The 15,036-nt window shown below is 57.8% G+C and overlaps 1 protein-coding gene across 2 annotated transcripts; it reads right to left on the reverse strand.

The window, feature by feature from the left end:
* Positions 1-162: 162 nt before the first annotated feature.
* Positions 163-7,165, reverse strand: ARRB2 (arrestin beta 2). Of its 2 annotated transcripts, none has more exons than XM_090055724.1 (15): positions 7,051-7,165; positions 5,766-5,796; positions 5,315-5,375; positions 5,175-5,219; positions 4,661-4,857; positions 4,528-4,587; positions 4,354-4,421; positions 3,888-4,068; positions 3,684-3,768; positions 3,501-3,573; positions 2,813-2,950; positions 1,653-1,736; positions 1,475-1,554; positions 821-875; positions 163-554 (listed from the first exon to the last, which is right to left on the reverse strand). In XM_090055724.1, the coding sequence occupies exons 1-15, from the start codon at positions 7,071-7,073 to the stop codon at positions 467-469; spliced, it is 1,269 nt and encodes a 422-aa protein (XP_089911850.1). In that variant the 5' UTR covers positions 7,074-7,165; the 3' UTR covers positions 163-466. The 2 variants fall into 2 exon arrangements, with proteins under 2 accessions (XP_089911850.1, XP_089911851.1); XM_090055725.1 differs by having other exon boundaries at positions 166-554; positions 3,888-4,023.
* Between the last annotated feature and the right edge of the window lie 7,871 nt (positions 7,166-15,036).

Here is a 15,036-nt window from a genome sequence, read left to right on the forward strand (position 1 = left end):
CAGTTTTATTTCACTTTCCCTGGGACTTAGAACAAACCTACCCCCCTTCCCCCACCAGCCCCCCTCAGGGCAGGAGGGGAGGTACTTATCTCCCCACCCACAGAATTCCTTTAACTCTGAGACCCACCCCCAGACACTCATACCCCACCCCCAACGAACAGCAGGTTTCTGAAATTAGTAGACCCCCAACCCCAGCAATTAAAACAGCTTTAAAAATTAATGTACATATAAACAAGGGGGAAAGAGCTTAGATAGGATAATACCCACGGGGGTGGGACCCATCACAGTTCACAGCCCCCCCCCAGGGTCCTGATGGGGGGTAGAAGCAGAGGATCCCCCTTTTACAGCAGTAAGACAAGTGGGGACAACCGGTAAGACTCATAGAGCATGGATGGACATTGGGTCTGACCACAACCCCCCAGCAAGGGGTGGGGGGAGAGGCCGGACCCCCCCCAGGTGGGCAGAGCTAGAAGACCTCATCCTCGTCATCCTTCATCCCCTTGAGCCGGAGGCGGGCAAAGTCCTCGAAGACTATGTCATCGTCGGTGCCCATGCTGCAGGGAAGCAGGGGTTAACAGAGGGGTTGCCCCCAATGCAGCTGGCTCTGGGGTGGGGCTGGGTATAATGAGGCCCTGAGATGCAGCTGGCTCTGGGGTGGGCACCAGATATAACAGGGCCCCCTGATGCAGCTGGCTCTGGGATAGGTATACCAGGGCTTGCAGATGCAGCCACCTGTGGGGTAGAGCTGGCCTATATAACACCCCCTAGGCTAAGGGTCGGAGGGTAATCTGGACCCTGGGGTCCTGGGGAAGGTTCTTACTTGGGCTCAAACTCAATGAGGTTTGTGTCCACCGGTGTGTCCGTCTTGGGGGCAACTGTGAGGAGTAGAGACATGGGGGGAGGGGGGGTCAGACCATGGGGAGCAGGCTGTCCCATCCACCAAGAATTTTCCCCACCTTCTACAGTGCAGCTACCTATAGGGTGGGATCTCCTGGGACTGGGTGTAACAGCTCACATGCAGCTGGTTATGGGATACTGGGGGTCGGGGACCACATAGAACAAGGGTCAGAGGTGCAGCTAGCTCTGGGGTGTCAGGAGCTGGATCTAAGGGATCTCAGATGCAGCTGGCTCTGAGGCAGTGTATATCAGGGGTTGGGTATAACAGAGCTGAGATGCAGCCACCTCAGGGGTGGATAGATATGGGTGGAATATAGCAGGGATTGGACATGCAGTCAGCTGGTGGTTGGGGGGCAGTATGTTGGGGACTAGGTAGAACAGACCTGAGATGCAGCTGGTTCTGGGGCAGCTGTATTGGAAACCAGGTATATGGGTCGGAGATGTAGCTGACTCTGGGATGGGGGGTGGGGGCAGGAGCTAAACAGGGCTCAGAGATACGGCCACCTTTGAGAGGTCATCAGGTCCTGGCAATACAAACGCCACCTCTCCCCGCACTCAGACACCTGGGTCCTCTCACCTGAGACTGGCCGCAGGGGGGCGTTCTGCTCCGGGGGCTTGGGGTGCATCAGGACAAAGGGCAGCTCCACTGAGACATCCCTAGGGGCAAGAGAGGGGTGGTGATGGGGACGGAAGGGGCAGGAAGGGTTTGGTTTTTTTTTTTGGGGGGGGGGGGGTAGGGGGCAAGTTGTACATACCCGCCCCGGGAGACCACCAGCTTGACCTTGACGCGGTAAGACACCAGAATGCCGAGGACTTCCTTGTTGGCCCCCTCTCGGATGCTAGAAAGCAGAGCTGGGGTGAGAGGTGGCTGGCTCTAGGGTGGTAAACTGGGTGGCTGGGTATAACAGGGTCTCTGATGCAGCTGGCTCTAGGGTGGGTGTCAGGGTTGGGTATAACAGGTCCCCCTTGATGCAGCTGGCTCTGGGGTGGATCTAAAAGGTCCTTCCCTGCATTACACAGCAGACTCTGAGGTAGGCACCAGGGGCTGAGTAGAACACATCCTCCTGATGCAGCTGGCTCTGGAGTCTAATGGTTCCCTGCTGCAGCTGGCTCCGGGGTGGGTGCTGGTGGATAGGTATAACAAGTCCCTGCTGCATCTGACTCTGGGGGAGTGCCAGGCCAGGTATAATGGGTCCCCTTGCTGCAGTAGGTTCTGGGGTAGGCACCAGAAGGTGAGTATGTAATTACAGGGCCCCTAGCGCAGCTGGCTGTGGGGTGGTCAGCACTGAGTACAGCAGGTCCCTGCTGTGGCTGGCTCAGGTGGGCACTGAGGATGGGTAGGACACAGCTCCACAATGGAGCTGGTTCTGGGGTGGAGCTGGCAGCCAAGAATAAAATTAATGCAGCTGGCTCAAGTAGGTGTAACAGGTCCCTGATGCAGCTGGCTCTGGGGTGGAGCCAGCAGCCAGGTACAAGGATGCCACTGGTTCTGGAGTGGGTCTAAGGCAGACATGGGCTAGATCTCGCCCCGGACCGTATTTTGCCCACCAGACCATTCTATCTGGCCCACGGGGTCCCTAAAAAAATGTAGAAAATTAATACTTATTTGCTCCTAGCTGCCTATCAAAGATGACAGGAAGTAGGGGCAGTAGGGCCCAGAGGAAACTGGTAGCAGGGCCCAGCAGCAAGGCCTACCCAGCCCCTCCCCCCACAACCAGAAACCCCTGCCTAGCAGAGGCTTCTGGCCTGGGACCATGGGGCGGTTCCTGCTTCCCTGTGCCAGAGAGGGAAATGTGACCCTCAACAGCTTGCCAAAACTTGGTAAGTGGCCCTCTGCCCAAAATAACTGCCCACCCCTGGAAGGAGTCCCTGCTGCAGCTGGCTCTGGGGTGGGCATGGGGCGTAACGGGCTCACATGGTGCTGGAGGCAAGGTTGGTGTCCTCGTGCTTGAGCTTCCCGTCCAGCGCCAGCCCACGCTTCTCCCGGTTGGCGCTGAGCAGCGGTGTCAGGGTGTAAACCTTGCAGAAGGTTGAGCTCGGGGCCACCTGGTCCCTGGGGGGAGGCAGGGTAGGGGGGGCTGAGACCCTCCCCTGCCCCCCCCCAGCTCTGGAGGACTGGGGCACTGCTGCCTTCCTATGATCCTCTGCACCATACCTGCCTCCCAGCCAGGCCTGCCCCCCCACCCCATGCTACCTGTAGTGCTCCATTGTCCTGGACCCCCACACACCAGGGAACAGCCCCTAGGGGACCCCCACCCAGAATCCACCATCCCCCTCCCAGAACCTACCCATAATCCTCCATTCTTCAGCCCCCATCCCTAAGCCTGGAAGACCCCCCTGCCCCAATAGCACAATGCCACAGACCCCCAAACCGCTTCTTTAAGGGACCCCCAACCTGCCCCCCCTTACCACAATACCCAACAACCCAGCCCACCCCTGTCAGAGATCCCCTTGGGGGGTGGAGATCCTCTCCTGCCCTCCTACCCCCTCTATAACTCCCCCCAAATCCTCAGAGAGATAAGGGGGTGGCTGGAAGTCCAGGGGGGAGTGATTCTGGGAGTCCGGGGGGGTAATGGAGGTGCAGGGGGGTGGGGGTCACTCACTCCTGCTCAACCTGAGCCACGGGGCACTTGTACTGGGCCGTGCTGAAGAGGCAGATGTCGGCGTACTGCCGCACTAGGGGGGAGAAACGGGCAGCAGTCAGGCTTAGAGGAGCCCAGCTGGGACCCCTAAGGGCAAAAACTGCCCCCCGCCCCAGCCTCCCCCCAACCCCGCCCCAACCTCACCGGAGACCTTGACTTTCTTCACGCTCTTGCTGGAGTTGTTGGTGACATGGACGTTAACACTGATGGGCTCCCCGTGGTAGTACAGCTGGGAGAGCACATGGGTCAGGGCCCCAAGACCCCCTCAGTGCTCTCACTCCACACTTGCAGCCCCCTGTACACCCCCCAGCCCAGCCAGTGCCCCTCTCTCCCAACCTGCAGCCCCACCTCCTTGTCCAGTGAGGCCTCCAGGTGCAGGGATCGGTCAGACATGAGGAAATGCCGGGTGGTCTCAGCTGTGGGCTGCGGCCCAGGGGTCTCGGGGGCAAACTGGACTTTCCTGATCACCAGGCGCACCGAGTTCCTAGGTGAGGGGAGGAAAAAGGGGAGGGGCTGGGAGCCTGGACACCTGGGTAATGGGGGGACAGTGATGATGTGCAGGGGGTGCATGTGCACCACCACCCCCCACCCCGAGCACTGGTGCACCCCCTGACCGGTCACTCAAGCCACCAGCCAATTGCTCCCAGATGCTTCTGGGACCCCCACCACCACCACCACCATGAGTGAAATAAGCCGTGGGGGGACCCTCCTGTTGGTGGGACTAGTCACGGGGAGGCATGTGCTCCTGCTGACTAGAATGGCACCAGCTGCCCATGCTGGGAGGGTGTGAGCAGGGGGAATGGTAGCCCCTTACCTCTTGTGAATCTTTTCCTCCAAGGATTTGGCACAGAAAGCTCTGATCTCATAGTCAACCCCACAGGCCTGGAGGGGGAGACCCTGTTAATGCCAGTGCTCCTCACTCCCAACCTGCAGCCTGCTGCCCACCCAGGCCTGCGGGTGCCCCTCACTCCTGATCCACAGCCCCTACCTTGCCCGTGTCCTCAGGCCCTGGCTGCAGCGTCACCGAACATGGCAGATTGGGGGGTATCTGGGGGGAGGCAGAAACAGTTAAACAGGGCAATGCCCTGGGGGCTGGTTTGGGGTTTGCAGGGGCCACTCACTTTGAAGGCGAAGGGGTGGGCTCGGGGGCCCAGCTTGCGCAGTAGCCGGTCCTGCAGGCGGGTGGGGGTGAGTGGGGGGGATGCAGGGGGGGGCGCAGCCTGCAGTGCCTCTGAGAACAGGTCCTTGCGGAAAGACAGACCAAGAACATCCAGGTCCTCGCGCCCGTAGCGGAAGGCACAGGTCAGCGTCACAAACACTGTGGGGTGGGGGTGGGGTCAGTGCAAGCCACACCGTCTTGTGGAACCCTAGGCCCCATGCCCTTGGAGACCCCCCAACCCCTTGGGCAATACCCCAACAAGATCATCAGACCCCCAAACCCCGCCCCCTTGGGAGACACCCATCCCAGGAACCAAGGCTGTGACCCCTCAGCTCCACCCCTTTAGGAAAACCAAAAGGACCACACCCCCAACCCCACCCCCTGGGAGTCCCAAGCCCTGTCCTCTTAAGGGATCCCCTACCCATCAAGCCACACCCCCTAGCACTCCTCCCCCCATGGGTCCAGGCCGTGCCCACCTTTCCGGTCCTTCAGGTATTCCGGGTCCACCAGCACCACACCATCTGGGGAAGGGGACAAGGGTGTAGGGGGTTGGATGAGCCCTCCAACAGCCCCCCCTCCCGCAGACCCTTTTCCTGACCCCCACAAACCAACTCACCCACGAGGTCCACAGAGTCCAGGTGGTCCACAAAGTCCCTCTTGCCCAGGTAGACGGTCAGCTTGGGTGGGGGGAGACATGTGACAGAGGGAGCAGACCCCTCCAACCCCAGAATTGCCCCCCAGCCCCCAACATCCCTGTTAGTGCCCCTTATTCCCAACCCGCAACACCCCATACCTGCCCTCCAGCCCCTGGTCCCCCCATTACAGGAACCCCAGCTGCAAGGAGAAGGGGGAGTTAACCCCTCCTAGCCTGCACTGGACTCATGAGCCACAGCCTGAATCTAACCCAGCCACAGCCCCTCCCCCACACCTTGTGGCCAAGTTGTGGGGGGGGAGGAAGGAAGATGGCCAGGGGTGGAAATGCTACAGGAAACTGAAAGGGGGAGGCAGGGGCTGTGGGTCAGAAGTGAGGGACACCGGCAGGGCTGGCAAGGACAGGGATCACTCACCTTGCAGTTGGGGCTCGACTTCTTGAAGACCCTGCCGAGAGGAGAATCACAGCCTCAGCACCCCCAACATCCAGGGGATGAGACCTGATCTTTGACCTCCCCCGTGCTCTGCCCCCCACCCCACAACCACCCAACTCCTAAAGATGGGGCTTGGGCCTAGCTGGTTCAGAAACATGAAGCCTGCGGGCATCCACAGAGGCCTGGTGGGGGGGTGTCCAGGAGGAACTTTATGGTTGATAGGGAGCCTAGTCCTTGCGGGGGAGGTGGGGGTGGCACCAGCACGAGCTGGAGGTCGGGTCACCAGGAGGGCTGGCGGGGCAGGGGCTGTGGGTCAGGAGCGAGGGGCACAGGCAGGGAGGGGCCGTGGCTGTGACAGGACGTGCTGCTTCCTGTTTGTTTCTACACGGGAAGTAGCACAGAGGATCCTCATGTCCGTCCATCCCCCGCAGAGGCCACCCTGCACCCCCCAAACCCAGAGCAGGACCCTGATCTGGGGGCTGCAGTGCACTGATACCCCCCATCCCACTGCCAGCTGCAGCAGGGAACCCCGTTACACTTGGCCCTGTTCCACCCCAGAGGCAGCCGCACCTAGGACCTGTTCTACCCAGCCCCAACCCAGCACCAGCCACACGGGGGACCCGTTATCCCTGCTCCCTGCAGTCTCCTGGGGCTTGAACTCTGGAATGGAGGGGGGTCACATCTCCTCTCCCCCTGCACCCTCCCACCCCCACCCCCACCCAGCTCTTGCCAACTTCCGAATTAACGCTTGGCAATTTTCACTTCCTCTTTTTGACCTGGAAGCCCCAAAAGGCTCAACTGCCTCATTAGCTGCAGCTCCCCTCCCCGCCCAGCCCCAAAGGGTGGGGGGCAGCAGCAGGGCTGTGGGGGCAGGCGCTGCAGGTTGGGAGTGTGGGGTACCCATGAGGCTTTGGGGGGCTGCGGGGCAGGTGTGGGGGGCACTGGGCAGTAAGGGGGCTGCGGGGCAAGAGGGAGGGGCACCGGCAGGGCCGGGGCTCTCCAGAGAACCCAGGTGTCCTGGTCTTTCTCGCCCCCCCAAAAAGAAAAACGGACCCAGGCGTCCGGGCCCGGCGGTGCCAGGCGCGGGCAGCTCCATATCCCCCCTCCCCTCCCAGCCTGGCACGATAGGACCCCAAGCCCAGATTAGCCGGGGAGCGGGGGGCAGACGCCGGGGTCCCCCGGAGGGGAGGGGGGTGGGCGCAGGGGGCTGGCCCGGATGCCGGGGCTCTCGGGGGGGAGGCAGACGCCTGGGGTCCCTGCCCCTCACCTGGTGCCCGCCTTCTCCCCCATGGCGCGGGGGTCCTAGGCGGGCGGCGGGAGCCCCCGGCGCGGGCTGCAGGGACGTGCGGACCCGAATGGGGACATGGCCGGGAGGGGGGGCGGTCACGTGGGGGGGCGGGGCAGCCAATCACGGGGCGCGCAGGGGAGGAGGGGGGGACGTCAAGGGCGGGAGAGTTCCCTCCTCGCGTGCCCCAGGCGTAGTACACGCGTGTGCTTTGTACTTGTGCCTGTACATGCAGGCACATGTTTACACGTGCATAGGCTTTGCACACGCACGTGCACGCCCCGGCACCGGCCCCCCCCGTGGGCATGCGTCTGTTTGTACATCGAGCTGCACACATGCATGTACACACACCTGCAACCACTCCACACACACACATCTGCACGCGTGTGCACAGGTCTGTGCGCACACACATCCACGCACATGGGTGTTGTGCAGATGCACACAGAGTTGCACGTTTTTGGGCACACACAGGTGTGCCTGCATCTGCCACATGTGTATGGAAGCAGACCAATGCAGAGCTGTGCACATGGGCAGCTGGGCCTGGATCTGCACACACATGCTTTGTTCTGGCCACAGGTCTCTGCAGGCAGGGGGTGTGTGTGTGTGTGTGTGTGTGTGTGTACATGCAAATGAGTCCCCACCTGCACATGCACACATGTATGCAAACAGGCCTGCACAGATCTGCACACACACACATACACGTGCAAAGACACATACACAGATCTGCATGCACACACCCTTGAGCACAGAGCTGCACACGTACACTAAGATTTGTAGACACACATGGGTGAACCTCCACCCTCCTCACATGCATGTGCACACAGTTGTGCATGGAGTTGCACACAGACGCATTTTCATGCCCATGTGCACATACACCCCACACATGCACCCATACACCCTCATACGTGCAAACATGACTGCACAAATCTCCGCACACCACCCTTGAGCACAGATCTGCACATTCACACATGCACATTTTTAGACACATGTAGGTGAACTTGCATCTTACCCACATGCACGTGCACACACCAGACAGTGGTGCACGGAACTGCACGCACACACATCTTCATACCCAGTGCACATACATCCCCTCCACACACCTGTACTTCAACCCACAACCACACACCCCTTGCACACAGCACTGTGTTCACACCCGCCGCCACCAGGCCCCTCGGCACATGCACACGCGCATACCCACGTCCTGCCACCACAGGGCGCTGGGGACGGATGTGACACAACCCCAGCCAGGAATCTGCCTGTGGTTACAAGCCCAGGGGGAAGGGCAGGATCCAACCACCCCCACAGACTGGGCAGAGCTGGGGGCAAAGGGGGGACACCTGGTCTGAACCAGTCTGTGTCCAGTGCTCTGGACCGGTTCGTCTGGGCTGGTTTGGACAGGGCTAGGATTACCGAGGACAGGCCTAACAACACGGCGGTCTCAATGTAATGAAGAGGGGATTAGGTCACCTAGCCCTAGGACTACAGGGACAGGGCATCCAAGTCCCCTAGCCCCAGGCCTATAGGGACGGGGCGTCTAAGTCTCTAGGAGAAGAGGGGCCTGGTTGGAAGCAGGGAGCTAGAGACCCGGACCCTGGGTTCTCGGAGGCGGGGGAGCTGGCAGCAGGGGGGGGCTCAGGTCCCTTTACGACCCTGTTGTGTGTCGCATCCAACTTCTGTGATAATGTGACCCAGCGCTGGGCCTTGTCATGTGACCCCTGTCCCCACCCCCGAGAGCTCTGTGACCGTACCATTCTCCCCCGAATTGTAAAAGGGAGCTTAGTTCGCCCGTATCCCGCTCCATCCCCTCCTCCTGTACAATCCGGCTCTTATAACCACCACTACCCCCAGTATGACGGGGGTGGGGGAGATTAGGGGCTTCGTCGAAGTGCCTCCATGAATAGACCCCTCCTTGAACAGAATGGAACCGTCCAGGCCCATCCCATTCTCGCCGCTTGTCAGGGGGCGCCGCCAAGTGGTACCTCCCTCCCTCTGTTTCCCCCCCTGGGCTCAGCTGTCGAGTGGTACAACCCGCTCAGAGCCGGGTGGCTGCTGCCATCTCTTATTTATCCTCCCGGACCATGAGCCTTTGCTCCTGTCCCCCCCTGCCATTCCTCCCAGTAGCTCGGAGCGCGGGGGGGGGGCCTTTGGATAGTGGGGGCCCCTCGCTGTGAGGACTCAGGTCCTTAGACCGACAAGAGGGTGGGGGAGGGTCTGAGCCACAGCTCTGGGGTGCTGCTTCCCCCAGTCTGTTTGCTCCCCACGCTGGAGGTTTTTGTCTTGTGCAATGGGGATGGATCCTGCAGCTGCCCTAGAGGCTCGGGTGTCTCATGAGGAGGAGATTGGCTCTATACTGAAGGGGGTTGGGGAAGGAAGGGGGTTAGCTGTAGGGGCATTGGCTGTATATAGGGGACCAGACTGGAGAGGTTCTTCTTTACAGGGGGAAGGGGTTGGGAGGTTGGCTGTGCACTCGGGGGCAGAGAGCAGGGGGAGTGTTCAGGTGCATCGTGGGTAGGCTGAGGTGGCTACACAGGAAGAGTGTAGGATGGGGAGGCTGGCTCTTAGGTTGCGGGGAAAGGACTTTTCCACATGCATTGTGGGGTTGGCTATATAAGGGAGTAGGCGTGGGGGGATTGGATTTATGGTGGGGAAGAAGGAATTGGGATCGGCTCTATGGAGGGGGAGGTTCCCAGTGCATTAGGCCTTGGCTGTATTGGGGTTGGCTTTATGGGTGGTGGGGAGTGCAGAGGTTTTGGAGGGAGAGGTTCCCCAAGGGCTTGTCCAGCTGCATTGTGGGGATGGGGAGACTTGTCTCTAGAAGGGAAGTGATTGTTTGGCTCTATGGGGAGAGCAGGATCTGGGCTTTCAAGTGCATTGTGGGTAAGGGGGCATTTTAGGGGCCCCTTGGGGGAGGGGCTGATGCTGGGACAGTGTGAGGGTTGGAGGCACATTTAAATGAATGAGTGGTCCTCCATGCTGTCAAGAACAGCTGGTACCATTGAAACTCTGGGGGGGGAGGTTGTTGGGTGTCCCTAGCCATGGAAATGCAGGTGGCCGTGGCAGGCTACAGGCATCCGCCTGCACGGACAGGGACTAGAGTGTCCATCACAGTTGGCACTGGTGGATCCAGGGGGCTAAAGTGTCTGCTGCCACCACTGAGATGCTCTGAGGGCAGTGGGGCTGGAGCTCCTCACTCTTGGTTGGGCTGGGGCAGTGGCCAAGGGCCATGACTTCAACCTGTTATCACTGTTGATCCCTTGCAGTAGCTCAGTGGCGGAGACAGAAGAACAACAGAAACAGAAGGAAAAGAAACCCCGGTACTGTCAAACATCTTCAGTTTATCTGTAAAAATCATGTATTTAAAACAAAAACATTGTATTTTTACCTCCATAAAAAAAAATTAAAAAATTGAAAATCAACCCTGACCCAAACCTCAATTGAACTGATGCAAAAATACATGGTTTTACATAGAGATTTCCCAGTTTTGTAAAACCAAATCTTGCTTCTGGAGCAAAGTGTGAAGTTGGTCACTCAAACAGGGAATGTTGCAGTAGCAGAACAAATAATGATGCAGCCTAATTTACAAATGAAGTGGCAAAAAGTGCTGCTAAATAAAGCCTGAGTAACTCTGCAACACAATGCCAACATGTTGCACAAGTCAGTAAAAGTCTGTTACAATAATCCTGCAGCTGCCCACACAGACCTGGTGAGAGGACTCCAGCATCCAGGCTCCTAGACCCCCCTGCCATCACTCTCCAGCCTGTTCCCATCCAAGAGAACCCAGGCATCTGGGCTCCCAACTTTCCCCATCCTACCCCAAGGTGCCAAGGCTGAGTCCCTATAAGCAGCCTGGGCTGCAGCAGCACCCAATGCTGCTAGGGGAAGGGAAACCCCCCTGACTCCTGGGCTGGGGTGGGGGGGCAGCAGCAGGCAGCAGAGCCCAGCTAGCTGGGAGAGCCCCAGGCCCAGGTCACCCCAAGAGACCACATTTGATACAGCTGATATCCAACAGCAGGGGATGACCTGGATGTCACAGTGCCTCAGCCCTGCCTGGGACTCTTCCCTGGCTGCTGGGTGCTGCCCCCCCACCCTTGTTGCCCCATGTGTCAAGGGGTTTTTAAGACTCCCCCAGAGGCACCAGGTGCTGCTGCTAGCACCAATCCTGCAGGGTCCTAGCTAGAGGATCATGCCCCTGCGCTCCCACCTCGAGGAGCACACGGCTTCAGAGCCAAGAGCAACCCTGCGGTGGCACCGAAGGGCCTTGACTGCATGCAGGGACCAAGGTTGATGAAAGGGTTCTCTAAGGCAGTGGTCTCCAAAGTGGGGTGCAAGATGATCCATGGGGTGCAGGAAGAAAATATTAGAACTTCTATTGCAGTTCACATGTGCCCAGTTAATACATATATTGGGGGTGCATGCTCAAAAATTTTTTACTGATAGGGGTGCACGATCAGAAAAGTTTGGAGACCACTGTTCTAAGGTACAAGTGGGCTGGATGGCAGCAGGTCTGGCCTGCTCCAGCCTGGCCTCCCTCTAGGGCAGGGGTGACCAACCTGAGCCTGAGAAGGAGCCAGAATTTAGCAATGTACCTTGCCAAAGAGCCACAGTAATATGTGACCAGTCACATCACGTGACAAAACAGCTATAGCAGCTGGTCACCCTGCGCTTGTGCAAAGGTTCAAGGAGTTGCATATTAACTTCTGCCACGTGGCTCCAGAGCCGCCAGTTGGCCATCTCTCCTCTAGGGCCTGTCCCGTACACTTCATTTCTATGAAACCCTGGGAGAGGTGTGGGGGGTTAACTTGAAAGCCTAGGGATAAGGTTATTTTGGAAACCCTTTCCTCTGTGAGCTGGGAAGGCCTCCAGCCTTCCCACCACCGGCTAGGGACTGGGCCCCTGGGCTAATAAGAGGCGTGGGGTGGTACCTGCTGCCATCTCCCCTCTTCAACACTCCTCAGTGTGGGTAGGTGTAACGGGGTGGGGGGGCAGTCTCCATGAAGACTGGCCGAGCCCCCCCTGCACCACTGACAGCTGGAAGGAGCCGCCGTCGGGTGCCGTGCGGCTGCTGCACCCCAGTCCCCATCGCCGCTGTCTTCCCACCCTTTTGCAACGTCCCTTATGGCAGCAGGTTCGAGGGGTACGACACACTTTATGGTAGTGAGGAAGGAGGGCAAGGCCGCCAGCTTTTTTGCGACGTGTGCTTGACGGCAGCAGGGGATCGCCCTGCGCCTTATTGCCATACCAACGCTGTGACGCCCAGCCCCTCCCAGTAGCTTTCCAGTATGACTCAGTATTCCCCCCGTATATCCCAGTGCCTCCCAGTACCCCCTTAGTATCCACCAGTATCCTCCCAGTACATCCCCATCCCTCTATGTCCCTGTACCTCCCAATAGCCCCCAGTGCTTCCCACTATCTCCCAATACCCGCCCATCCTAGTACCTCATGGGATCCCCCAGTGTCTTCTAATACTTTCCAGCATCCTCCAGTACCCCACCAGCCTTCCCAGTACCTCCTAAAAGCCCCAGCCCTGCGCTAACTCACCCCCTCTTCCCCCTCACCCCCAGACACACACAGGACCCCAGGCAACGGGCTCTGGGCATTTATTCCACCTCTTCCCTGTGTTGCCGGCACAAGGTGCCCAAAGGAGGCAACAATTGGGTTCGTTGCCCGGTGTGCATCGCGCCAAATAAACACACTGGGGGAAGAAGTAGACAGAGTTTATTTGAGCTCAGGTAAAAGGTACAGGGAGACTGTATGGTCTCAAATCCCGCGCCCCTAGCCCTGCAACAGTGTATATTTATACCCTGGTCATTTTCTGCAGTAGTTTTCCACTAGCTGCCCCCCCCCTCCCCTTTTCCTCCTCCCTTCTCTCTCTGAGCGGTGCCCTTGCATTCCACAGATAACAGTTTCAGCTTGCTACTCATCCTGTTTTCCAGTATTACAGGAGATTACAAAAGTCAAAGAAAGGGTTACAAAGGTTGGGGAAGGGGGGGGGGGGGCCCTGGCTGGCCTGGGCCTAGAGCAGAGGGGCTTCATCGACACTCATGGTCTTCCATCCCTCTGAGTTGCCTAGGGTTATGCCTAGTGACACCAACAACTCCCCCCTTTGAGAATACTCAACAAAGTTTTGGCTGAGTTTTCTCATATTCTGAAGATAAAAAGCGATTAAGTGTTTGGGAACTGGGATCTTCAATGCAGGGGTATGCTGAGGGGTTAAAGATAGAGTCATGATATTTCGTAGTATTAATAGCTATTTCTTCCTGACAGATATCTGACCAGTTACTAGGAATGGCTTGCCATGGGAGTCCTGCAGCGTGATAAGGGATTTGGGAACATATCCAACAGTTAGATAGGTTAAACTCATGGGCAAAAGTAACCTTCAGTGCTTCGTAGGTGTTTGTAACGAGGTCTGCTGGGTCCCCTCCCCACCCTGCATGTAAGGAGAATGTAGTAAAAGGTAACAGGAAAAGAAAGCCTACAGTAAAAAAGAAAAATGTTACAGTAGTTTTGAAACTTAAACTAGAATTTATACTGTTAATTCTAAACTTTTCCCCTTTTAAACAGCAACTTTAGTCCAAGGTCAAGGTCGTTGGTGGGCTGGACGGTTCACTGTTCCGCAGGTGGAGTAGGCACCGGTTTCAGACGACAGTGATGAATTCAGTTCTTGTGTCTGTTGACCTTTGCTGCTGTGTGGGAAACTAGTAGGACAGTGTGAGGTCCTTTCCACTTCTCTTGGAGGGGCTCATCCTTCCAGGTACAAACGAACACGAAATCCCCAGGCTGTAACGAGTGGACTGGAGCATCCAGCAGAAGAGGCTGCAAGTCTTTAGTGTACCTATGGAGAGAAGAAAGAACAGCAGACAGAGAGCACATATACCGTGACAAAATATTACACCCTATTTCCCACTCCCCTGCTAGAACTGGTGTCCCGTTCATAGGCCATGCCCTTCCAAACATAATTTCAAAGGGGCTAAGCCCTAATCTTCCCTTGGGGAGGGCACAGATGCGAAGCAGAGCAAGGGGCAAAGCATCGGGCCATCGCAGAGAGGCCTCCTGGCAGATCTTTGATAGATGACGCTTGAGGGTCTGATTTGTACAAGTACTGGGGATCCAGGAGCTTCCCCAGTGATGGAATGAGGGCATGCATATGGGTGTCAGCAGGTCTCGGCGTCCTCAGGGTGGCAGCATTTTTAGCTTCTCTGTCCGCCTGGGCGTTACCCCTGGCTACGTCTTGATCCCCTTTCTGATGCGCCTTACAGTGCATTACTGCTACTGCTGAGGGAAGTTGAACAGCTTCCAGGAGTCGGAGAATGTGGGGTCCATACTTCACTGGGGAGCCTTGGGCTGTCAGCAGTCCCCTTTGTTTCCATAGGCCAGCATGGGCATGCAGTACTCCAGAAGCATACCTAGAGTCGGTATAGATGTTGACCCGTTTCCCTTTTGACAGTTCTAGCGCCTGGGTCAGGGCCACCAGTTCAGCAAGTTGAGCAGTTGTTCTGGCGGGCAAACCCTTGGCCTCAACAACATCACAGAGGGTCACAGCAGCATAACCTGCCCTCCTTTGCCTTTCTATAACAATGCTACTGCCATCAGTGTACCACTCACAATCAGAAGTGGCTGATCCTGTAGGTCTAGATGGCTGGAGTACTGTGCATCTATGATGTCTAGACAATCATGCTCTTGTTCTTCCGTTTCAGGTAAGAGAGTAGCCGGGTTGAGGGAGGGGCAGGGCTGCAGAGTCACTTCAGGGTTCTCCAACAGCTTAGCTTGGTACCGAGCCACCCGAGCCTGGGTGAGCCAGAGACCCCCCTTCGCGTCTAGCAGAGCCTGGACCATATGAAGGGTATACACTTGCACGACTCCTCCCAGCGTTAACTTTTCAGCTTCCTCAAGTACTAGGGCAGTTGCCGCAACTGCTCGTAAACACGCTGGCCATCCCTTGGCAACTGGATCAAGCTGTTTGGAGAAATA

This window comes from Crocodylus siamensis, chromosome 6, assembly GCF_052110815.1.
Source record: "Crocodylus siamensis isolate JL-2025a chromosome 6, ASM5211081v1, whole genome shotgun sequence".
NCBI lineage: Eukaryota > Metazoa > Chordata > Crocodylia > Crocodylidae > Crocodylus > Crocodylus siamensis.